This window comes from Danio aesculapii, chromosome 8 (genome assembly GCF_903798145.1).
Source record: "Danio aesculapii chromosome 8, fDanAes4.1, whole genome shotgun sequence".
Lineage (NCBI taxonomy): Eukaryota > Metazoa > Chordata > Actinopteri > Cypriniformes > Danionidae > Danio > Danio aesculapii.
In genome coordinates this window covers 21,102,742-21,129,827 of record NC_079442.1, presented here as the reverse complement: position 1 = coordinate 21,129,827, position 27,086 = coordinate 21,102,742, and the positions used below count along the sequence as shown (strand labels likewise).

The window sequence follows — 27,086 nt, the reverse complement described above, 5'->3', positions numbered from 1 at the left end:
TAATATAAAGTGGGACCGAATTATTAATAGTGTTACTTTGCTTTGCAAAAATCTTAAGTCAAATCAGTGTTTCTGCTGGGTCTTAAAGCTGACACAGAGTGCTTTCAATACATTAAAGTGTTCTGATATTTAAATTGTAGGTATATGACTTAGGTAAGTAAAAAAAAACTCCAGAAATGCTAATTTATAATCTCAAAAATTACCCCTAGAATGAAAGCTCAGTCGTGAAAATAGAAAAAATAGAAAAACTCTATTACTAGATGTGTTAAAGATCACGGTTGACCCACGTGATCCGCAGATAAAAAACTTGATTTGAACTTGTTGGTTAATCCAACATTTATAATAATTGCAGAGAGATCGCCTTCTGCGCCATTCAAATCACGTGTATGAAAGCATTTAGGCTTCCCTGTAAAATATAATTATGACTGAAGAAATCCTAAATGCTTTCTCAGGTTATTAATTAAAGGTGTTTTCTGCCACAGTTTGTTTAGCATGCATTAATGCATTCAGTGTAAAGCTGCACAATTAAACATAAAAAAATTGCGATCTCAATGAAAAATTATAATGATTTGCAAATGTTTATTAATCCTTCGAAACGCTGAAGTCAAATCTGCATTTGATCGAGAGAGATTCAGTCTTTACCCTTTTTCAGTTAGTTACAAACAATTAAATAACACAGAAGTATTGAGGGAACAGTTTATAGTTTAGATATAAACATGTTTATGGTAAAGATTAAAATCACTGTTTGATGGAATTTGATGCTGGTGAATGTTGTAGCAATTACATTGTGTAACCAGTAGGTGGCAACAATCAACCATCAAAGTTATGTCACTGAATAGGTTTTTAAAAAATTGTAATACATCTGTAATCAGACATGAAGTTTTATACATGGATTGTTGAATCATTAATTGAAAATAAATATGATATGTTGTACGAGATGTTAGATTTCTCTATTTAGCATTATCAGCAACTGTAGCAAAGATCATTTTTGGTTCTTTCTTGATTTAAATTTTTATTAAAATGACAGTTTGTAAGTTTTGCAGTAATATTTTTGTGTAAATGGAAAGCAAATGACATTTGTCTCCTCACTTTTTTGCTGATCCGAAAAATGGTCCGATCCGTGACTCAAAATCCATAGTGTGATCCGAACCGTGAGATTTGTAATCCGTTACACCACTAGATATGACGCTCTGCATCTCATCTGTGCTTACTCTCTTTCACACACAAACACACACAGTGATGTACTTTGAAATAAACACATGCAAAATAAGCATACTTCGATTGTCAAAATATATTACAACAAATTGAAAAGATGCCTTGTAAAACCCTTCAAGTGAGTGGAGAGTTTAATTGTAGCTATGAGTGACTGAGCTACCTTTAAGCACTAAAGTAAAATAATTTGCTCCTGAGTTATATTGTGGATAAATATAGTCTAAATCATAATTATTCTCAATAAACGGGGCTAGATGTATGTAGAGTTGTATTTCGAAGCTTTAACATATATGAAAACATAGGCTTGAGTTAATATCAATCTATACATAAACAGTGATATGACACAGTTCATAAATGTACAATAAAACACTTTTACTCAGCAACTTATGTATGTTTGTTGGTCAATTACAAACATACTAGACAGGTTTTGCAATATGCATGTTAAAATAACAAAAGGTACATTAAAATAGAATGCATACCTTTTCGGTGTGGCACATTCTGTGATCAGATGGTGGGCTGAGACCTACTTATTCAAGCCCATCGCACACCAGACATGTAGTGCTGTGCCACATATTTTTATAATCCTAAACATTGTTTTCAATGAGTGTATGCAGACCAGTGCTACTATTCACCATCTTAATAGAAAACAATATAAACTGACTTTAGTCACCCTGCCTCTACCTTTTTTCAAAATAAGAGTCCCACATACAAAGCAAGTTTAAAATAAGCTTTTACAATTTTCATGATTGTTGTAATCTAACTAGGAAACATTGTGGCCAATCATACACAGCCTTTGACGTGCAAATGAATGACCCCTTGTGCAATGCAACGGTCCAATTACTGTTCAATGTAACAATTCCAATTGTCCTGTTGGCCTGTTGTTTACATTAGACCCTTAATGTATTCAAATTTATTGCATTCCGCAGTGCTTTATAATGTGTTTTTGTTTGTTTGTTTATTTGTTTTGATTCTGTAATGTTGAAGGTGTTTATTTCAGTAGAATTGTTGACAGAATTTTATTGGTGTTTGAATTCAGGAGCTGACAAGGCCAATTTTTTTTTAAAACCTCTACCTTACCTGATAAAAAAATGAAAAACAAACAAAAAGAAAATATAATGAACTACCCTAACTACCTAACAAAAAAAACAGGTCAAAAGGTTTTACAAATAAAATGGCTTCATGCTCCTTGCATTATCCCAATATTATATACACTATTTAAAGACTACGTATATACAGAACAAGCAACCACATTTAAGGAACAATCCAAAAATCATCGTCAACAGGCAAAAAAGTCAAACAAGCCAGTAGAACAAAGTACCACAAACAAAGCAAACACAAAACAAACCTTACTCACAAATCTCAGTTGTCACAAACTTTAACACATACAAGAACTCTGCACTATCCAACATACAGAGAACACAAAGCAAGTGGCCAAAACAAGATGGCCACCAAGGAAATTATGTCACAGCTTTTAATATGCTGTAGGCCCATCAGGAGCAAGCAATCAGTCGGAAGTGGCTGAGAGACAGATGAGACAAAACAACCATAGGGTTTTAACAGATTTGGAAAAGAAAGGTATTAACCACCACTGTTTACATTGTGTTCTTACAGAGCCTCCTGTGCTGAGAGGGGAAGCCCACACTTCACAGACTGTAGTTCAAGGAAAATCAGCCATGCTGGACTGTGCAGTCACCGGCAATCCTGTCCCTTCCCTTCGCTGGCACAAAGACGGACAGCCCTTACTTGGATCTTTGCGGTTTCATCCTCTCCGCAATGGCTCTCTGGCTCTTTACAGTGCTATAGTAAGCAGTACTTTTTGATGAAAGCAATGCCTACAACATTTAGGACTTTTAACATTTAATACTCGACGTTGTCTTAAGCTGTTTGACCAGATTTTGATTCAATTAATGTGTGTGAGACCTATATATATCTGTTTTCCAGATTGGAGATTCAGGAGAGTATAGATGTGTTGCTGAAAGTGAGGCAGGTGCTGCAGAAAGAACAATATCACTGATAGTACAAGGTAGCCATTTTATTAGAGCTCATCTATATTATCATAACTGATCTATTTTACATGCATACTTTGATATTTCACATTCTCTTGTGTTTTTCAGTCCCTGGTGGTTACTCAAGCTGGGAGGAGTGGGGCCCGTGCAGCGTCACCTGTGGACAAGGCATCCAGGAACGAATCAGATTCTGCAACAATCCACCACCAGCCAATGGCGGCCCATTGTGTGAAGGTCCAAATGTAGATTCCAGGAAATGTCAGGCCTCACTCTGTCCAGGTGAATTTAGAAAACAATAATAATGCAATAGATTGCAGCGTTGATGGTGTAATTGTTTTGACATTAATGCTGAAATATACTTCAAACTTTCTCTTATGGTACAAACTACAAGAACCCTGACTAATGTCTTTCTGCTCTGTTGGGTAGGAGAGTCTCCACGGCGTGCACGGGGCAGTCTGATAGGCATGGTCAATGAGAAGGAGTTTGGGGTGGCATATCTAGAAGCCAATATCACAGAAAATGAAGTGGAGGGCACCAGCACCCTGGAGGCCCATGTGGAAAACATTCCTCCAAGTGTTGGTGAGTGATCTATTATATTCATTACCTGACAAAAGTGTTGCCATCAATCCCAGTTGTAAGAGCAACAAATAATAATTTGACTTCTAGTTGATCATTTGGAAAAATGTCAGAAGGTAGATTTTTACGATTAACCATCTGTTGAACTGCATCCCAATCATCACAAATACTGCAGAAGACCTATTGGAACCAGCATGGTTCTCAAAGATTCTCATAGAAATCAGTTTGGTGAAGGAAAAATCATGATTTGGGGTTAGAGTCAGTATGAGCGATGAGGTATCAAGACATTTGTGCTGCCCATTACATTACAAACCACATGCGAGGGCAATTTTTTCAGCAGGATAACACTCCATCTCATACTTCAGCCTCCATATCAAAGCTCCTAAAAGCAAAAAGGGTCAAGGTGCTCAAGGATTGGCCAGCCCAGTCATCAGACATGAACATTATTGATCATGTCTATGGTAAGAGGAGGATGGAGGCATTGAAGATGAATCCAAAGAATCTTAATGAACTCTCATTTTCTTTGCCATTCCAGATTACTTTATTAGTAAGTTATTTGAGTCACTGCAGAGATGTATGGATGCAGTCATCTAAGCTCTTGGGAGTCATTCACAATATTCATTCTTTTTCCACTGCACCATGACTTTATATTCTATACTGTACATTATTTATGTTAAGTGACAAGACTTTTGTCTAAGCAAAGTCAGACCTTACTGTGCTAATTAAATAATTAAAAGTCAAGGCATGATCATATTTTATTTTGGTAAAATAAGTGTAATCTAGAGGCCTTTGTCTTTCATATAAGTGATTTCATATAAGCCACTTCTGATACCAAAATATCAGCTAGAAGTCAAGTTATTATTTGTTGTTCCTAAAACATGGATAGGCGACAAGACTTTTGTCAGGTATTTATGCCATATAGATTAACAGGAATTAGTCAAAAATATTATCAAAATGTCAAATAGTTACAAGCTGAAAATCATAAAAAATTACAAGGACACCTTAAATTTGATTTGAAATGTTCTGATAGCATCATTTTTAAAATATCTACAATGTTCATCATTAAAAAATCTAATGGCATTATTTTTCTCTACTGTCATTCATTATTATTCTTTATTTCTATACAAAATATGTTGATCATTTATTTATTTAATATTATTTTTACCTCCTTTACAGGTCCTTTGTTGCGAGTGCTTGTGTCTGTATTTGCCCCAGTTTACTGGACAACAGTGTATCAAACACAGGAAACCCAGAATGGCTTCTCCATCACTGAAGGGCATTTCAGACAGGAATCTCAGCTGGAGTTTGAAACAGGTTACAGTTTTCTAAACTGCAAAACTCTAATAATACATGTAGCTGCAAATGAGGTTGAGACTATTACATTGTGGATTCTGAATGTGTGTGTTTTTTTTTTAAATGACAGGAGAGATCTTAAAGCTGACGCATGTGGCACGAGGTCTGGATGGAGAGGGAGTTCTCTTGGTAGACATTGTTATCAATGGATTTGTTCCTCCAATGCTTTCGACATCTAATCTCAATCTACAGGTTTGTCTTTTAAACTCATAAGTGTACAGTAAATCTGAGCAGTCATTACATCAGTCTTCAGTGTCACTTGGTTGTTCAGAAAGCATTCTAATTTGTTGATATGTTGATTAGGTGTTTAAGAGTCTTTGAATATTATCAATGCTAAAAAGAATTTTGCTACCTTTTATTTTTCTATTTCTTTAGGATTCTTTAAATAAAGTCAAAAGAACAGCTTTTATATGAAGTAAGAATATAGACATTTATAATTTCCCCAGAAAATTTGCCACTTTTGCATCTTTTTCTCAATAAAAGTTTTAATTTCCTGACTTCCTGACAATTGTGTAAGTACTATATATTGCTAAAAAGGTAGTTCATAGTAATTAACCAAATACTTATGGATAAATCGCTCAAAAATGAATATTCTGTCATTATTTTCACGCCCTTCACTTGTCACAAATCGTTTTGAGTTTCTTTCTTCTGTTTTGAATTTTGAATGAAGGTGAAAACATGTAACCATTGCCTTCCATAGTATTTGTGTTTCCTACTATGGAAGTCAATGGTTACAGATTTTCAGCTTTCTTCAAAATATCTTCTTTTGTGTTCAACAGAAAAAGAGACTGTTTAAGTAATATTAGAAACACTTTTTAAGCAACAGTTACTCTGAAAAAGACTCTTGACCTTTTCTTCCCACATCTTTTTATTAGGAGTTTGACGAGTCGTATGTGCAGACAGGCTCTGGGCAGCTTTATTCCTGGTCTACACAGAATCACATTCGGGACGGGGCTCCTCTTACCCTGCGCTGCAATCATACTGTGGTTTTTGAGGGTCCAGAGAGCCGCCAGGGGCCCCTGCTTCAGCTCCTCAGACTGACAGGAATAAGTGGCACCTACAGCGTTTACACTCTCAGCCTGGACTTCAAGATGACGGCTTCTTTACTCATACCAGGTCAGGCTTTTTGACTGAGGAGGTGTACTAAGATTAATTTTCATAATATATGTGGAGATGACAAATGATTTATTGGATTTATTAAAATATTTTTAAGGTAAGGGGTTGCAAACAATTTATTTGGGCTGGATTTAAACAAACAACTTACAGTAAGTTGACCATTAGTATATGTAATAAGTTTGTTTAAATTCAGCACATATAACTTGTTTGCAATCACTTAGCTTTAGCATATTTAGTAAATCCAATGAATCATTTTTTTATCAGTGTAGATACAAAATTTAGGCCCGTAACCAGGTGAGGTTTGGGTGGTTCAAAAGACCCACCCCTCACTGACAAAGTTTTAAAATTTGTCCCATACATGAGCTCATTTGTCCTATTTCGACTGCTATGCCATTATAAATTGTGAAAATAACCCATCGAAAATGGTTTTAAAACTGTAGGGATGGTATACAGTTTACGCAAAGAATGACCAGTCTGTCAGATGGAGAAGAGCCGGAGTCAGAGTTTTAAATAAATAAATAAATAAAGTTTACTGAAGATAGTTTGCAGTTTCATCAGCAGAAGCCGGCTTCAACACTCACAATGAGTTTCTAGGCTGCTCTGTTTACAATCACAAATCAATAACAAGTATACTCTCACATAATGTCATTAACTGCGTCACACATATAGGTGTTCTAACCTGATTGGTTAAAACACAGATAGACTAGGAAAATTTCCACGTGGGGTGCGTGCGTACAATTCTGAACAATATCTTAAGCATAAACGTCAGACATCCACTAGATTGTTTAGAGTTGACTCCAGACCTGTAAAACGGATCAACAATCAAATAGAACACACACACTTAAAATATAATCTGTTTCTTATCCAAGGCTGAGTGTACTCTCAGCCGTCTTTATCAAAACTGGTTCAAAACCGGTATAATCTACATTCAGGCAGTTATAATATCCATACTACACACAGTGTATCTTGAATAAAAAATAGAATCACTTTAAAAGAATTGACCGTGAAAATAACAAAATCACTTTAGACATTTTAGATAGTATTAACTCTAGATAGAAATAACAATAGAAACAGTTGCTTCCAGTCCTCGGCCCTCAGTTCCACTCAAGGTCTCCGTGACCTCTGACCTAGTTTGGTGGCTCCTGAAGACAAAGTTAAAATAGACAGACAAAGAGAGGAGCAAGGACACTGAACATTCTTACATAAAGCAGTGTGTTATTTTTTCATTGGTTCAATTAAATTTCAAAGTAAATACTCATTCAAATAACCAAATAATTATATTTAAGAAAAAAGTAATGAGATACAGGATGATCGAAAAGGATAAACGTTGATCCATGATGAGACGGACTGGAAGGCAGAAATCCGAATCCTTCAAGACCAAGTGGAATTGTTTATTAGAATTGCTCTGTTGGCTGTCGATTTGGTGTAACTTCAGTTTTGTCCAATGCAAAAAATTATTTTTCATGAGTCTAACATCCAGCTGTGCAAGAAAACATAAATATCTGACATAAGTGAGGTCATCTTTCACTGTATTGTTGTTAAAAACAGAAAACATTTTACAAGTAACTTTTATTCTAAATCTTGAACCTTATTCTTGAAATAAAAAAAATGACCAATAAAAAGTTGTCAAGCACCAAAAGCTGTCCATATGAAAGTTAATTTTAATACTAATTAGGCTATTGTTGTTATCCATAAAATTTAAAACATACTTTTCTACAAACGAGGCTAAATAAATTATGAATCTCTACATTATTATTATGTTTATTCAAAGGGCCAAATGACAGAGGAAAGTTGAATGTAGTGGTCAGTTTGTTATTTGCCTAACAAATGATGTGGTTATGATGACCGTCTGACAAGCTTAGCTAATAATGTGACTAAGAAGCAGTATTTAAATTAAATAGAAAATAAGGCGAATAACTGGGCTGGCTATGGGCCTGTAATAGTTTTTTTATTAGTCATTGTTTGTCTTAAAAATGTCTGATCAATGTTTACATTTTATGTAGAGGGCGATGGGGAGACCTGTCCAAAAGGTTTCATCTTGGACACAGCATCTTACTGTGCCGGTATGTTTAGGCAATTTATACTTCATAATCTGCTGCATGCTAGATTTAAAAGCATTTATTATTTTTACAAGTTAATTATATAATGTAAGCAGAATGTATTTTTTTCTGTCTTAGATGAGGATGAATGTGCTCTAGACTCTCCCTGCTCACACTCATGTAATAATATTATGGGTGGTTTCTCCTGTGCCTGTCCATCTGGGTTCACCATCTCTACAGAGTCAAACAGCTGCCAAGGTCAGATCTATATTATTGTAATTTTTTTTCTTGTAAATACTGTGTTTTGTGAAGCATGGCGCAATGGTGGCTCAGTGGTTAGCACTATCATTCAAGTCCTGACTTGGCCAGGTGGCATTTCTGTGTGGAGTTTGCATGTTCTCCTAGTGTTTGCATAGGTTTCCTCACGGTGCCCCAGTTTCCCCCAAAGTTCAAAGACATGCAGTATAGGTGAATTGGATATTAGAACTAAATTGGCTGTAGTGTATGAGTGTGTGTGTAAATCAGCGAGTGCATGGGTGTTTCTCTGGGGTTCACAAGTTCACATGTGATGTCAGTGCTGGGCTGTGGCTAGAGAGGCATATGCCAGAGTAATTTGCAGTTTATTCCACTGTGGTGCCCCTGGAAAAAAAAAATCATAAAGCTAAAGAAAATTGAGTAAGTGTTTTAAACAAACTAAGCTCTACAGTTGGGATCAAAATTAGACAACAGTTTATAAACACTTTATTTTTTTCAGAATAATGTTATCATCATTCAAAATTTGAAGGTTTATTACAAAAATTAAGGCTATGCCAAGTCTCTCACTCTGCTTTGCTGTGATCTTGCTCCACTCTTCTTCCAGCCTCTTCAACAGACTGTAGTGGGTTTATTAGCCATAACTTTGTAGACAAGAATTTTTCAGTGATTTACTAAAGCTTAGGTAAGAACTGTGGGCTGGTCATTGTATTATCTCAACATTTTCAACTTTTTTCAACATTTTCAACAAAGTACCTGTACCTGTTTTGCTGCATGACTGTTCTCATTGTTGAAATTTGTCATTCTGTCATGTAACTGTGTAAGAGGTGAAACTTTTGCTGCAGAGAAAAAAAATCGCCAAATCATGATGCATCACCTCCGCAGTTCCCCGAATTCTTTGTGCACTTTGGTTTTTTTTTTTCTTTTTTGGATTTGGTCAGATCGCCTAACTTCTCTTGCTGTGGCCTATGGCTGACAGGGTCATCGCCTTGATCTTCATCTGAAAGTGTTACTTAATCAGTGTTCTTTGCTTCAAAATATATTTTAAATGTACCGGTATACTTCAAACAAAGTTCAAAAAGACTGAGTGATGGTATACTGTTTTCAAACACTCCAAAACCCCTTTGCTGCAGTAGGGGAGGTTGTAAAAGTGTCATGTACCCCTAAACACAATGATGGCAGCTGAGAAAGAATAGTTTCAAAAACATCTGGCAAAAAGCCTTCTTCATGAGAATCGTCATCGCAGCACATCTTTACAACGTTTAGTACAAACACTAAATGGCACCGCTGGTGTGCACAAAATTCATAGAATGACATGACATGATGAGGTGGGTTACTCATCCAGTGTGTGACCCTCTCATTCATTCATTCATTTTCTTTTCGGCTTATTCCCTTTATTAATCAGGGGTCGCCACAGTGGAATGAACCGCCAACTTATCCAGCAGTGAGGCAACAGCACTACCCACTGCACCACCGTGTTGCCGTGACCTTCTTCTAGTCTTTACAATCTCTCCATGAGTGATCATACTGTACAAGTGTGGATACATCTGTTCCAGCTCTGCTACATGACTCTTGAGTGTATTGATGTGGCAAGTGTTGTTGTTTTGTATGTTGTTCTCCTGTCTGACTCTTGTGCAATGAGAAACAAATAGAGGGGAAGGAATCGCAGGTCTTAAAAGGCAGAGTTCCAGAACACACTCACTGATTGCATAATCGCAACAGACCAAGTTGTTTAGGGGCTAAAACAAACTCTCCCCAAATTGTGCTTTGGTTGTGATTTCTGCTGAAGAACTTTGCTTTGGACGGATTTTCTTTGAAACTACCTCGTTTCAGTTCCTTCTCTGATTTCGTTTGGGGTATTCAGGCACCTTAAGTAATAGTTCACTCAAAAATTCAACTTTACTCACTTTGTACTCCCCTTCAAGTAGTTCTACCTGTAAGTGTTTCTTTTGTTTGTGGAACACAAAAGAATATATTATGAAGAACGCTGAAAAACCTGTAACCAATGACTTCCATTATATCTTCTTTAGTGTTCATTAGATCATGTCATTTAATAACTGGTCTAACCGGTAATGGATAAAGGTCAGTTCACACTTGTTTTAATCCCTCTAAAATGCCTGAGCTTGTTTCTGTCAAGCCATTTGTTATTTTGTGTGATAAGAGGCAAAATAATGTGATAATACATGGCATAGAAATATTGCTTTATTTGCTATCTGATAATGTAATGAAAGCTATGAAAAATGGCATCTATTTTACTTGAGAAACTTGTTGTGATTCAGATATTGACGAGTGCACCCAAGGCTCCCACTTGTGTCACCCCAACCAGCAGTGTGTGAACACCGTTGGGACGTATCGCTGTCAAGCAAAGTGTGGACTGGGCTTTAAACCCAGTTTAGTTGGCACCAGCTGTGAAGGTTAGTTTGACCAGGCAAAAAAAAAGAAATTACATTTTCAACTTAAGGCGTTTGATGGATGGAGAATTTATTAGCTTTATGTAGTTCTAAACACAAACTTATAGCATTTAATTGCAATTGTCATTTACTCCATGAAACTCAATATTTTCAGATTTGGGCAATGCAAAAATAACAGTTTTCAATTGAAGAACCATCTGGAATTTAGAGAAAGGTAAACTGACAGATTGTGTCTTTCAGATGTGGATGAGTGTCAAGAATCAGCAGTGTCCCCATGCCAGCAGCAGTGTTTCAATACTCTGGGCTCATTCCGCTGCACCTGCCACCCAGGATACCAGCTGGTGGGACATCGCTGTCTAGGTCAGTTTCATTTTGTAAAATTATATTCAATTTCATTGGTTTATCAGGTCTCATACTTTATTTGTAACTAAAAATAATAGTATTAAATTGTATCATTGTATTTAAATGAATAGTCCACCTAAAACTGAATTTTCAGTCATCATTTACACACCATAGCTTCATTTCAAACCTGAATGACTGATTTTAAATTTCCTCCATTATTAATAAAGTAGTATTACTCTTTTTTTTTTTTTAAACCGATCCTAGACAGCAGGTTAGTGTTAATAGAACACTATCTGAGCCAACATTTCTGAGCACGGGCAGGGCTGTGTTAGCTCACCTGTTTTGTTCACTTTGTATACTGATGCATGTAAACATTCTTATTCTAATAAGAACATTATTAAAAACTCAGATGATGCTGCCATTTTAGGCTTATTGAATAAGAACAGAGCAGGGTTTATACGGTTATGGAAAACCTGAAAAAGTCATGGAATTTTGACATGGCATTTTCCAGGCCTGCAAAAGTTTTGGAAAAGCAGAAAAACCCACAAAGTTTTGGAAAAGTCATGGAAATTAGTTTAACAAATATCTGAGTAGTTGAATTAGGACTGCGCGATATTGGAAAAGTCTGTCATTACCATATTTTGTAATTCTGTGATATATATTGCGATGTGAATACAATTTCACCAGATGATTTAACAGGTTTATTTGGATTAATTGGGGGGATTTGGTCGTTTGATTCACACTGCTTTGAAAATTATTGGTGTATCAGAACAGATGTCACATATTTAGGACAGGACACATTAAGACAGGCTAAACAAATTGTTTGTGGCTTATCACATGTTCTGCATAAATAGTATGAGTTGTTACCTTCGGGGAAAAGGTTTAGAGTGCCTTACTGTAGATTAAAGAGATATAAAAGCTCTTTTTATCCAGTGTTAAGCTATTAAATAGAGTGTTAAGCTATTAAATAGTGGTGGCTTAGACTGAGAGTCTCTCTGTTTTTATTTATTTATGTGTATATATGGTGGAGGTGGATATGCAACTTTCTGTGGGTGAGGGTATAGATTTATTTATTTATATACTTACCTGTTTTTTTGTATGTCTGTATTGTTTTTTCTATGTGTGTGATGAGTGCAGCTGAGGGCAAGAGCCCAAGACAAATTTCCCTAACTTAGACAATAAAGTTTTACCTGACCTTACCTTACCTTACCTTACCTTACCTTACCTTACCTTAGATATGATAGAATCTGAAAAATTGGAACAAAAAATAATGAAGCTCCATTGACTACAGTATGGACAAAAAAAAACTAAATACTGAGAAAATGGCCTTTACATTTTTCCAAATTAAATTATTTGCAATGAATATTATTAATCACAAATTTAGTTTTGATATATTGACACTAAGAAATGTACACAACATCTTCATGAAAGATGTTTTAATAATTTTTGGCATAAAAGCAAAATCTAAAACTTTGACCTATACAATGTATTTTTGGCTAAAATATACCTGTGCACATAAGAATGGTTTTCTTGTCCTGGTTCACATGTAGTCTTTAGAATTTTTGTGTGTACATTTTGACACATAAAACTGTGCTTTAAATACATTTTATATTTTCAGTTTGCTCAAAGGCTTTAAAGAAATTTTAATTAAAATCAAAACCAGAATCAAAGTAAGCTTTATTCGCCAAGTGTCCGCAAACACACCAGGGGTCTGTTCATTGTACGTGGATTACTCAGTTAGCTGGATTTGTTTATTGACAATTTGATATGATCCAGGATTGTTTCCTTTTTCAAAACTCATCCAAGAGTTGTTGTCAAAGCAACAGTTCTGGTAGCTCAAACCTGCTCGGGAGCAGGCTCATTTCATATAAACATGATTAGATTGACTCATTTCAAGCAAAGATAATACTGAAAGATTTCTGATATTTTCTTACAGTAGTAGTTATATACACTTGGGAAAATAGTAAATATGAATATATTATATATATATATATATATTTTTTTTTTTTTTAACTGTATACAGTATATAAAGTCAAAAATATATTTTAATGAAACATATGCAATCTGCACTCCGAAATAAATATACAAAGACTGCCACCTGGTAGTTCAAAGGGAAAATTTATTGATATGAACTTTTTAGATAGAAACGTGTACAATCGCTTTAGTACAATTTGTATATGATAATAGACATGCACAATATGCAACTTTTTTTAAAGGAATAATACAATTATGCAGTCATGAACATGTTTTGACAGTTAATATGACGGTGATTTGATGCTTCACAAAAGTTGCAGGCACCTTTAACAATATCTAAATGCTTTTGTGATACAAAATTTATTTAAACATCCAGTTATTCTTTACACCGATTAAGAAACTGGCTACTATAATACAACTATGGCCACTATAATAAATAAAATCTGCTCTAACTGTAGAACTAAATAAATTGCCAAAAACGCTTGACACATGAAAGTGTAAAGCCTGCAGCCCACAACAAAGGTGGAAAGTTATTGCGTATCATATTTAACAAACCATTTACTACGAATTTTATGTAGTGTTGCTCACATGGATAATGGAATATTAATCAGATGATGTCATTATGCTGCTGTGCCGTCAGCCAATCGTTGCATTGCTGACCATGATTTCGAGGATTGATAGGTCTGTCCTTCACAACACACGCAGCGATCTCAGATCAGTTCATCCAGACATTTAATCTGATTCACGAACTTGTTTGAAGAACCAAATTAGCCAGAGATCAGTTATCAAGATTAAAAGATCCTGGATCTGCCAAATCATCTTAGATCCTTTAAGCAAAGAATGGACACCTGGTGTAAAATAAACAGTAAAGATATTGTTGTTTATGACCACAAAAAAACAGGATGAAACTGATGTGCTAGCTGTTTACGTTTGTTACCTAAACGTTTTAGTACATAAAGATCTACATTAGCATGCAATACGCAGAGATGCATTGGTTTTGGATGACAAAATCAATACCATAACTTGGATTTTACTTACATGATTTACACTTGTTCAAAAACAGATATAAATGAGTGTTTGAGGAATGTGTGTCCAGCACACCAGCAGTGCCGAAACACAGATGGAGGATATCAGTGTTTTGACAGCTGTCCGGCTGGCATGACTGCAGCGGAAAATGGAGTGTGTGTGGGTAAGAAGTGACTGGATTAACTTAAAGCACTGTCACTTTAATAAATCAGTTCAGTTGAAATGAGTCACATCTTTTTGTTTCCCGCAGACATAGATGAATGCCAGGACGGCAGTCACATGTGTCGCTACAGTCAGATATGCCAGAACACAATTGGTGGGTATGGATGTGTTTGTCCTCGAGGATACCGCTCCCAAGGCGTGGGTCGACCTTGCTTAGGTGAGACTCATCTAGCAATTTCACACAGTCATTAATAGTACAATCATGACTATAGACAGGGTTTGAAAATTTGTGAGGTCAGGGGGTCATTAAGAATTGTGTAATAAAAATGACTAACTTTTGGCTGATAAATGCTAAATAAGAATGTGTGTTCTGCATAAATGTTTAATGGATAATCATGAGTTTTAGCATGACTTTTTATGTCGTAAATGTCCTAAATTTATGTACTGAAGTTAATGTAATAGTATCCCACTTCACACTCATTCAAACTACTAATTTAAAATGAGCTAAAACAAAACAATTCTTGAGATTTCATTGGGACAACTTAATTTTTTTATGTTCAATCCACATAAATTTGTTAACAGTTTTAACTTCATTTGTGTTGGGACAGCATAAATGAATTGCGTGGAACCCTACATTTTTGACAGTGTGTGTTACAACCCTGGTCTAGTGTCCAGGACATAACATAAAAAAAGAACACTTGACAAATAAAACCACTTTTATAAACCCTTGGAGTCAGGTCCATTTATTTGTCTTTTTTTTTTTTCACTTATTTTGTTAGGTGTATTAAGTTTCGTTTGGGTGTTTGTGTAGGGGATATCTTTTTGTTTATTATTTTTTCTGTGGGCCTTCTCCGAGGTGTTTGGCTTCACGTTTTGGGTGTTTAAAAAAGAAAAAGACAAATAAACGGACCCGACTCCAAGGGTTTATAAAAGCGATTTCATTTGTCCAGGGTTCTTTTATGTTACGTCCCTGACCCTAGAACCAGTGCTTAATGTGTGAATTGTGAGGTCCTGGAGCAAATCGGGGTAACGGATCCGGCATGTTACCCGAGGATTTAGAGGTGTAGCACACAAAAGTGGAGGGGGTGGGGAGATTGTCGCGGACGAAAATGAAGAGGGTTGGGGAGTCGTGGAAGAAAGTGAAAGTGAACAGCGAACGGGGGAGGAGAGCGGTTGAGAGGGGGATCGGTAAAATGAGGTGCCGGAAAAGATTTCAGAGGTTTCGGATCCGGCGTGTTTCAGCACAAATTAAGCCCTGCCTTGAACGGGGTTGTAACATAAAGTTGGGGCTTGTCCGGGATATTCATCAAGGCCAGTATGTTCATATGGAACCAGATCAGTCTCAAAAATAACATTTTTACAAAATAAAATTCGTAAATTCAAAACCCAATTCATCAAAACACAAATCCAATTGAAAATGTAATAAACAGTTCTTAAAAAACACAAATTCAAATAATAAAATTAAAATACAATTCACAAATACATCGATGCAATACGTAAATTTAAAACACATTACATAAATACACAAATCTATTTAATTTAGGCAAGTATTTATGCCCTTGCGAAATTGTGCTTTGTATTTATGAATTTGGATATGGATGAATGGATTTTGTTCTTGTAACTTGAGCTTTGGATGTATGAATTTTAATTTGTTAATGTGTTATTTTTGAGACTGATCTGGCTCCATATTTTTATGTCTGTTGTATTTACAAATGTGTAATTATGCTACTGTAATGATGTTAAAAACTGTCAGTGCACTATATTTAATTGCTGGCAGTTTAAAGGGAAGGCGCACCTAAAAATGAAAATTCTGCCATCAATTACTCACCCCTTACTTGTTTCAAATCTGTTTGACGTTGAACACAAAAGATGTTTTGAGGAAAGCTGGAAACCTGTAACCATTGACCTCCATAGTATTTTTTTCATGTATGATGGTCAATGATTATAGCATTCTTCAAAATAGCTATTTTTGTGTTCAACAGAAGAAAGAAACACATAAAGGTTTGGAAACACTCGAGGGAAAGTAAATAGTGAGTAATTTTACATTTTTGGGTGAACGATCCTTTTAAATGTAGGTGTTGCATTGTTGCCAGGTATTGCTATGAAAACAAATAAGTATTACCGTGAAAAATGCACCAAAATAAGTTCAAATCTTGCATTTTGCTAATTTGATACAAAAATCGCTTACCCTAATTATTATTTTTCTTTCTACTTTATTAACACCCTAATTTATTTTCTAATAGTGTAAATTGTGAAAATATTACAAAGAAGTCCAATGACACAGCACTTATAATGACTTTGTTGATCTGGCAACACGGCTGCACCCACACTCTCTACAGCTCCTTCACTTTAATCTGCTATGAGTCAGTGACCTGAATTAGCTAATTTTCATGATTTAAAGTCATTTTTCTTTCATAGAACTTCAAGTATTATTTTCAAACATGACACATTTACAGAGATCTGGACCCTGGTGACATCATAGAGTTCAATGTGAAAAAAGAAAACAAACTGAATATGTAAAATATGTATAGTTTGGTTCAAGTGAAACTAATGCAGTTTATTTCTGGCCATTGCAGATATTGATGAATGTGCACAGGTGCCAAGCCCTTGTGCTTTTCAGTGCCGCAATGTACCTGGCAGTTTTCGCTGCATGTGCCCACCAGGGACGGTCCTTCTGGGGGATGGTCGCTCTTGTGCTGGGCTTGAGAGAGGCCACATCTTCACCAACAGTACCCGGGTGCAAGCCAGACTGCGGCCACAGCTGGTATCTGCTTTGGAGAGACCTTACCTCACTCGCCTCTCGGTCCTACCAGAGCACCTCGGTTCCTCACGTCGCCCCCGGCATGAATGCCCAGTAGGATATACCAGCAAGGATGGTACTTGTATAGGTGTGTGGGATAAATTTTTATTTCTATTCTCTGTATTGCTTGAAATATCATGGTGATGATAACGTTTGGCCCAGCCTACATATCTCCCCTTAGCTGCGCTGTGTGTGTGCGGTAAAAGTACGTTTGTGATCTCACAGGCCCAGAAGTATTTTTTGTAGTCCCCAAAATTCGTTAATTGTAGGCTTTGCTAAGCTAACTCTGTAAAAACCAAGGTCAACCTTTGCATTGAACATTGAGCATTTTACACATCAACTAATGTTTAAAATATGATGTCGTAGTGGACCACCCCTTTAAAGAAAAAAACAACAACAACCATCCAATAACAATAATTATTAAAATGATTATTACATTTTTATATATATATATATATATATATATATATATATATATATATATATATATATATATATATATATATATATATATATATATATATATATATTTATATATTGCCCTAAATCACATCTGAATATTTGTCATCTGTCCAGTTGAAACTAAAATCATATAGAATATGACACTGTTATAAACCTTTTGGACAGAGTATTAAATTTTAATGACACATTTAGTTTGTAGCAGTGTAGTAAATGTGCATATGTAATTTAATGTTTAATGTAATGTTAACCCATAAAGCTAGGTAGTTCCTTAAGTTTGATGATTAATCTGCTATATATAGTAGTATAATAATATACAGTTAATCCCAAATTATTCATACCTCTGGGGATTGCAAACAATATCCCCTTTGCATTTAAAACGGCATAATGGCATAATAAAGTTAATTATGGATGGGTGTGATAAGTATGCATAAATTCTCCTTCATATTCGTGGCAAAGGTCATGTCATGATTTCAAAGGTGTCATGTTAATCTTATGAAGTCCCACATAAAATAGTGTTACAAATTTAGGGAATGTTATCAGTCTGAAAGCAAAGAAACACCCCTGACTAAACTTATTTTGTTTTCTTTTTAGCCAATATATTCGGTTGTGTAACTTAACAGATTTTTTTTTCTTTTTTTTCTTCTCAAAGATATCGATGAATGCGCATTTAGAAAGCCCTGCCAACATGAGTGCAGAAATACTATAGGAAGCTACCAGTGCACCTGCCCACCAGGATACCAGTTATTATCCAATGGACGAACATGCAAAGGTGAGTATTTTACAGGGTTTCTGCAGTTTTCATGAGGGTATATTTAAGACTAAGTAAAGAAATGTTATAAATAACGTACTGTACAGTAGAATACAATATGGTAGTTTGTTCAGAGTTGTGTACAGTTTTGTCATTATACCGAAAATCTCCTACCTAAGATTTGTCGACTGATTAAGACAATGTTCGAGTCTTAAAGACACTTGAAGGGTTCACCCAAAAACATTGTCATCATTTCTTTTTTCTGTTGAACACAAAATAAGATGTTTTGAAAAAAGGGAATGTAAACATTGACTTTAATAGTTAAGATTAAATAGTTGTAGTTATAGAAGTAGTAAAGGCTTACATGTTTTCAACTTTCTTCAGCATATCTTCTTTAGTGTTTAATGGAAGAAAGAAATTTACATAGGTTTAGAACCAACTTTTTTATTCAAAATCAAATGATTTATGTTACCGAAATTAATAAATGTCTTTTACAAGGTCCTTTTTTATAACAATGATTTTTTTTGTAGATATCGATGAGTGCACAGTACAGGGTGTCCAGTGTGGACCGAACCAAATGTGTTTTAACACACGAGGGGGTTACCAGTGTCTGGACACACCCTGTCCCAACAGCTACCAAAGAGGACGCAATCCAGGGTGAGATCTGTTTGTAAATGGAATAATAAAGTAGGGATGTCTCGATCAAGTTTTTTTGCCCTCGAGTCTAGATCCGAGTCATTTGATTTTGAGTATCTACCTTTACCAAAACTTGATGCGATACTTCTATAATACATAAAAAAGAAGAAAGAAGAAACAGATTTAGGATGTTCCTTTTTTTAACAAACAAAGCCCCTCAGTGTGGTAGCTTGAACAGTCAAGTAATAAATAACATCAATTCTTCACTTTTGGACTTTAGTGCAACAGTAAATATAAAAAAAAACTAATAAAAAAACAAGTAGCACCTCAACTTAAAATACCCGGCATGCAATCCCAAGTTTGCCATAGCAAACTGTGAGATATGTAATGTTGTCGTCATCAACTTTATAATACCTCCAGAGCGCAGACATACTCGCGCTTTCCGTTTAAGATGCTTACGTTTTCTACTTTGCCAGCATTTACTAATAGCGCCTCTGCAACAAAGTGATTTCATGCCGCACATGTTGCTATTCCTGTGTGGTCAAGAAAGAGGTAAAACTCTGCCACTGCATAACTACAGATGTGTTCAAAAATAATGAGGAAAAAAATAAAATTATATATGTATATATATATATATATATATATATATATATATATATATATATATATATATATATATATATATATATATATATATATATATATATATATATATCGATATATATCAACTCTACCTGCACGACTCCACCGAGCAAAGACACCGACAAAGAACTTGAGTACTTTACTTTTTTTATTTTACTTCATCTCTGCACTTATTGTTTTCATTGGACTTTTATTATGTGTTTACTAATTCCTGTTGTTACTAACACTCGCAAAGCACGGGAGGTACGCTGCAGGCGTAATCCTCACAACCTTTGATCAATACATGTATCTGCTATTTCACAACTCTCTCTCTCCGTGGGCCTCTGGAATTGTCAATCTGCTGTTAACAAGGCAGATTTTATTACCTCCATAGCTACTCATTCTGACTATAATCTCATGGCTCTTACTGGTTGAGACCGGAGGACACTGCTACACATCCAGCTCTTTCTACTAATTTCTCTTTTTCCCACACTCCTCGTCAGACAGGGAGAGGGGGTGGGACTGGACTACTGATTTCCAAAGAATGGAAATTCACTCAGAGACCGTCCCTGCCAAAAATCAGCTCCTTTGAATTCCATGCAGTCACCATTATCCACCCCTTATACATAAATGTGGTTGTCATCTACCGCCCACCGGGTACATTAGGTCACTTCTTAGATGAACTGGATGTTCTTCTCTCATCTTTTTCTGATTATGACACTCCCTTGTTGATGCTAGGTGACTTCAACATTTACATTGAAATAACTCAAGCTGCTGACCTCCAGACTCTGCTTGCCTCTTTTGACCTCAAAAGAGCACCTACTTCTGCTACTCACAAGGTAATCAGCTAGACCTTAATTACACTCGACATTGCTTCGCTGGTCAAACACTAGTAACTGCACTACAAAGTGCAGAAGGCACTAGACATTTCTCCTACAGTCATACCAACACTGACTCACATAATTAACACATCTCTTGACTCTGGTTTATTTCCCACTCCATTTAAGCAGGCTAGGGTAACCCCACTGCTAAAGAAACTCAACCTGGATCAAATGCTACTTGAAAACTACAGACCGGTATCCCTGCTTCCATTCATGGCCAAGATTCTGGAAAAAGTAGTGTTCAATCAAGTCCTGGACTTTCTTACTCAAAACAACCTCATGGACAACAAGCAATCTGGCTTTAAGAAAGGCCACTCAACTGAGACTGCCCTGCTCTCGGTCGTGGAGGATCTCAGACTGGCTAAAGCAGACTTTAAATCATCAGTCCTCATCTTGCTGGATTTATCAGCTGCTTTTGACACTGTAAACCACCAGATCCTGCTATCTACGCTTGAGTCACTGGGCGTTGCAGGCACTGTTATTCAATGGTTCAGATCTTACCTCTCTGACAGGTCATTCAGGGTGTCTTGGAGGGGAGAGGTGTCCAACCTGCAGCATCTAAACACTGGGGTACATCAGGGCTCTGTTCTTGGGCCACTTCTCTTCTCCATCTATACAACATCTTTAGGACCAGTCATCCAGAAACATGGATTTTCCTACCACTGCTATGCTGATGATACCCAGCTATACCTCTCTTTTCACCCTGATGATCCTTCAGTTCCAGCTCGCATCTCAGCCTGCCTGTCAGACATTTCACACTGAATGAAAGATCATCATCTTCAGCTTAACCTTGTGAAAACGGAAATGCTTGAAATTTCTGCCAACCTGACTCTACACCATAACTTTTCAATCCAGATGGATGGGGCAACCATTACTGCATCCAATATGGTAAAAAGCCTTGGAGTAACAATTTATGACCAACTAAACTTCTCTGACCACATTTCTAGAACTGCTCGATCTTGCATATTCGCACTCTATAACATCAGAAAGGTCCGACCCTTCCTATCTGAACATACAGGTCAACTCATTGTTCAAGCTCTTGTTCTCTCCAAACAAGCCGGGCTTCCAGCTAACTCTATCAAACTTCTTCAGCTGCTTCAGAACGCAGCAGCACGAGTGGTCTTTGATGAACCCAAAAGAGCGCATGTCACTCCGCTACTTAACCGTTTGCACTGGCTGCCAGTTGCTGCTCGCATCAAATTCAAAGCTCTGATGTTTGCTTACAAAGCAACCTTTGGCTTTGCTCCTTCTTATCTGCTCTCACTTCTGCAGATTTATGTGCCCTCCAGAAACTTGCGTTCTGTGAATGAACGTCGCCTCGTGGTTCCATCCCTAAGAGGGAAGAAATCACTTTCCTGAACTCTCGCATTCAATCTGCCCAGTTGGTGGAATGAACTCCCAAACTGCATCAGAAAGGCAGAGTCACTTGCTGTCTTCAAGAAATGACTAAAAACTCAACTATTTAGTCTCCACTTTCCTTCCTAATCTGCAACTGCCTCTCTGGCTACACCACTAACTGTACACTCTCCAAAAAAAAAAAACATTACTAATGCTTTGCTTCTAAGACTTTACACACCTGAAACTTGTCTATAGCGTCATCGGTGTTATTGTGCTGCGTTAATGCGAGACTCTTATTGCGCGATAAAAAATATCGTCGTTAATCTATTCTCAAAGTTGGTTTGGGAGCTGGGTCTATTTTACGCAAACTATGGTGACTTTCACCTTGAAATTTTAGCGCGGAGGTATACCTGACCAGTGAGCCATCTGACAAAAAGTACCCTTCTGAATCAAATCAGCAGGATGCCTGACTTTAACTGCAGTTCGGCAGTTTCACTTTAACTCGTGAATATTACATTTAAGCCGCCGTGACAAACTGGCGTATTAGACGCAAATAAGGAGTAAGAACTGGTGATAGGGCTATGGAATTTAATAACGCATGCCAAATGGAAAGAAAAAAAACTTCCACATTTCGCGATGTGTTTGTATGTGTGTATGTGTGCAGTCTTTAACTGACAGCCGCGTGTGTGGATCTTGTTGGAAAATATGGCGAAAAGTCTTATATGACGGTAATAGTTTGATTGCGGTGTTTACTTCAATAATGCCTCTAATATATGCATACTCCACATGTCTTAAATCCATTTCTGTTTAGTTCAGTTATGACTTTTGTCCGATTAAGGTCATCAAAAATCTCTGTTTTGAGCTTATGTAGGCCTACAGTTCAAAACTCATGTTTAACTGAATAAACAGTTAGTAAACACAAGTACATCTTATTGAACATAATTTATTTTCATCACCAATTATCATAGTAGACCAGTTTCTCAAGCAGTTTGGGATGCATTTTAGAAACCGGAGATGAACCCCTGGTCTAATGCGCCACCTGTCTCAAGAAACCCGTTCTCAAAGACTTATTATTTGGGTAGCACACATATTCTGAATGCCTTCGGCAGAATTCAAATGAGCCATATTAATCTAGATTAATTCTGAGATTAATCTAGATTTTAAAAAATTATCTATGCCCACCTATAATATATATATATATATATATATATATATATATATATATATATATATATATATATATATATATATATATATATATATATATATACACATTTATTCAAGTCCTGATCGGGAGATAACATCAAATTTCGGTCGAGTCTGAAACCACGTGTTTGAGCCCGATTTCCGATCATGTGATCGGATCTGGACATCCCTACAATAAAGCCAAATTAAAACATTAAAACTTTGAAAAGTGCTTTAATGAACGTGACTAGATTCAGTAAATGATGTTGAATATTGTTTATTATTATTTTTAGTGTGAGCAAATAAAACAGTATTGCTAAGCAACACTTTACGTCATATTTTTCATTCATAAATTGGCTTTTTAGCGAACTGTTAAATGTACTTTCTGGGTTAACAGCTATTGTTCATAATTAAACACTGTTAACCATAAAGCAAACCTTAATAATATTCCTAATCTTTATTTCATATTTTACTCAGGACTTAAATGTGTAATTACACTAAAACATGGACACTTTATATAAACAAGTAAAACTACATCTTACAAATAGTTATTTTTTTACTAAATAAAAAATATATTATATACAGCTATGGAAAAGAGTCTACTTGGAAAATGTCAATTTCTCTGGATTTACACTTTCTAGTTTGTATAAAACATCCTAATGATCTGTTTTGCAAACAACTGGGGACATTTTATTCCGAATTATAAATAGAAATGTAATTTTTAGCATTAAACTACAATGGGTTAAAATAACAAAAAAAGGGGAGTAGGGACAAATACATTGATAAATACATTGAGTCAAAATGACAGATTTTTCTTTTATGACAAAAATCATGTGAATATGAAGTAAAGATCATGTTCCATGAAGATATTTTGCAAAATTCTGTAAATATATCAAATTAGATTAGTAAAATGCATAGCTAAGAACTTAATTTTAACAACTTAAAAGGTGATTTTCTCAGAGTTTAGAGCTTTTTGAACCCTCAGGCTCCAGATATTCAAATTGAGATGATGTATAAACATCAGATGATACAGATTTCAGTTGATGCATAAAACTCAATTTACAAAAAAAAAAAACACTTATGACTGGTTTTGTATGTCATTAACACATATCCATTTGCTTGCTTTAACTCCAGCACCTGCTTCAGACCTTGCTCTTCCAGGCTGGACTGTGGCTCTGTGGGCTCTTTTCCTCTGCTCCAGTACAAGCTCCTCACTCTTCCTCTGGGCATCCCAGCGCACCACAACGTGGCCCGTTTATCTGCTTTCTCCGAATCAGGAGTCCTCCAAGACCACACGTCCTTCACCATCCTGGAGCAAGGAGGAGATGACGGAGAGAGGCCATTTGGCATCAAGGATGAAGCAGGAAGAGGCATCATTTTCACAGTAAAGCCTTTAGACTGGCCGGGCCTGGTGCGACTTCGGGTACAAGCCACAACTCTGTCAGAGCAGGGCCGCGTAACCTACCAGAGTATCTTTATTATCTACATCTCCATATCCAAATACCCCTACTAATGAACTGCCGCTTCATGGGACATTAGAGAGGCATTACTAAATGAACTCAATTCCCAGCTATTTATGTGCCCTCTTGTGGAGTGGAACTTCAGATTCACAAATTAGCATTAAGATAAATAATACATTGCATCTTTTAAAGGTGCACTACTAGAATTTTGCAAAATTATGTTGATGTTTGAAAGCACCAAAAATGACACACACATAACCCAGCAGGACCTCTGCCTTATTTAAAATCTCTGCTATCATTACTAGACAAGTAATGTATATTAGGACTACATAGTGTGCAAGTATTTTGGGACTTGGTTCAACACTATGGTCAAAACCTTCTTTTCTTCTTTTTTTTTTTTTTGGCTTAGTGAACATTTCCTTTAATATTACTATTATTTGAAAATATTGTAGTAGCTTTGAGATATCGCTTGGGCTCTTCTGTTTTCACTGTGGTGCTATTATTTCTGCATTTTATTGACAATAATAAGGATCAGGATTCATCCAGAATTAAATCTACTGGAAAAAATAAAGGCAGAAGAATAGGAAAAAAAAAATGGACTCGATGAGATATTGACCGACTGATCAGTTTAACATTATATGACCGCCAGCTAATTTACTTTACAACTGATTACTAGTATTTTTTTTACTTATATTTACTTATTTTTCCGTGTTTTTCATATGCTATATTCCTGTACAATACTTACTTTACTCTCATATGTGAATGATTGAATATGTGTGTGTATGAACCACTGCAGGCGTGTTTGTGATGTGTCTGTGAACACTGATATGGTTGTGCTGTCTCCCCTCATGACTGAAATGAAATGTGGATTATTCTAAATTTATTTAAAACATCTCTGACATCATCTCTGACGTTACTTAAACATGATCTATTTTTTTAATCGTTCGCAAAATACATTTTGCTTACATCTGCTTGTCAAGTTATGAGAATCATTCACTTTGGAAAATTGTATTTTAATTTGATTTGAAGAATAATTCACACCAAAATGAATTATGCTGTTAATTTAGGGACCCTCAGGCACAGAATTTAATATAAACATCTTCATTAATGTTTTTAAAAACTTTAACTGAAGGAAAAAAAGTTGCCTGCATATTTGAGGAGTGGGAGTAATTCCATTTTTGGACAATATTCTTTTAATGGTAGAGACTCTTGTTGAATGTGCCTACCAAGCAATCTTGTGTTTAATAGATGTCTAAACTGGCTAAAACAAGGAAAGGGGTCTGGATGCAGGCCTGGTGCAGATGCAATCTGAGCTGCATGCAGATGGGCTCATCTAACCCCACCACCAACCCTACCCCTTACAGTGACATCACTAGCTCCATTGAGTGCATTGTGTCTGACATTGCATTTCTGAGAAATGCAATCTCAGCTTGAATCATAAAGGCTGCATCCAGATACTATTGAATACAAGGTGTTGGAAAAATAAATAAATGAATGAATGAGAAACCAGTCCAGGAGACTCGATCAAGCGGAAGAATTTCTTTATTGAGACGTGTTGGTTAATCTGCAGTCATAAAGCATCTTCAAGACGTCCATGAGTCTGCAAGAGCCTTTCAGGAGTCTCTTACAGGTCTGCAAGATTTATCACAAGTCTGTAAGCAAGTCTAAAATGAGTCTAGAATATGTTTTAGGAGAAGGGGAGTGGCTAGGTGGAGACACAAAATGACCATGACTACTTTTAGCTGAAGATCTTGTTTTAGGGTCTTGAATAGGCCCTGAGGTTTCACCTGCTCTGACCAGTTTGAAAGTATCACCCAAAGACAAAGGAAGAGTCGTTGAGACCAGGCCTTTAGCATTTGCATTACTGCTCATGAAGCAAGAGGTTTTATGGTCTGTCACACCCTAGCTAAAGTTTTGAATGAAATGAGCTAATTAAAAACCAAAGAATATAACTTCAGTTATAGATAGTTTATTGTTAATTTGGAACTAGATTATATACATTTATATTCCCACAAAGGGTAAATTTAGACTCTTAGTGAAAATATAATCGCCATCTAATTCTAGTTTTAAGTAAATTAGTCATTATTAAATCCTGCCTATCTTTGAACCATTGTTGGTCATCTATTAGAGTTCCACTGACATTCCAAACACTTCAAAAATTGACGTTTGCTGTATTTTCAAACTACTTATTTAAAATGAAACCACAATTCTTGAGTTTTTTGGGGTACACCTTTTGAGAAATTTGAGATCTCTAAAAGCGCACACAACAGCCTCTGGTGGATTCACGAAAACAAAAATTGCAAAAAAAAAAAAAAAAAAAAAAAACGCACCTCCTGGGACGTATTTGCCGCTCTCCAGAATTGTATATAGCGGTACATTTTCAAAATGAGCCTGGGTCGGTTTGGTTTGAGGTGTGTTTATTTTCATTGTCTCCCACCTAGTCCTTTTGTGAAAATAATATGACTAACAATTTGCAGTTATAAATG

General features: G+C 36.0%; 1 protein-coding gene across 1 annotated transcript in view; it reads left to right on the top strand.

Annotated features, from left to right (window-relative positions):
* Nucleotides 1-26,496, top strand: part of hmcn2 (hemicentin 2) — a 161,153-nt gene extending 134,657 nt beyond the window's left edge. The window contains exons 65-81 of the mRNA XM_056463400.1: nucleotides 2,824-3,014; nucleotides 3,154-3,235; nucleotides 3,327-3,497; nucleotides 3,645-3,797; nucleotides 4,971-5,108; nucleotides 5,218-5,339; nucleotides 6,023-6,263; nucleotides 8,267-8,326; nucleotides 8,441-8,560; nucleotides 10,834-10,968; nucleotides 11,206-11,325; nucleotides 14,345-14,470; nucleotides 14,558-14,686; nucleotides 17,046-17,357; nucleotides 18,381-18,500; nucleotides 19,010-19,136; nucleotides 24,275-26,496. Of these exons, the coding sequence (XP_056319375.1) occupies nucleotides 2,824-3,014; nucleotides 3,154-3,235; nucleotides 3,327-3,497; nucleotides 3,645-3,797; nucleotides 4,971-5,108; nucleotides 5,218-5,339; nucleotides 6,023-6,263; nucleotides 8,267-8,326; nucleotides 8,441-8,560; nucleotides 10,834-10,968; nucleotides 11,206-11,325; nucleotides 14,345-14,470; nucleotides 14,558-14,686; nucleotides 17,046-17,357; nucleotides 18,381-18,500; nucleotides 19,010-19,136; nucleotides 24,275-24,653 (2,726 nt within the window). The 3' untranslated portion in view covers nucleotides 24,654-26,496. The remainder of the gene's footprint in view (nucleotides 1-2,823; nucleotides 3,015-3,153; nucleotides 3,236-3,326; nucleotides 3,498-3,644; nucleotides 3,798-4,970; nucleotides 5,109-5,217; nucleotides 5,340-6,022; nucleotides 6,264-8,266; nucleotides 8,327-8,440; nucleotides 8,561-10,833; nucleotides 10,969-11,205; nucleotides 11,326-14,344; nucleotides 14,471-14,557; nucleotides 14,687-17,045; nucleotides 17,358-18,380; nucleotides 18,501-19,009; nucleotides 19,137-24,274) is intronic.
* Nucleotides 26,497-27,086: the final 590 nt, after the last annotated feature.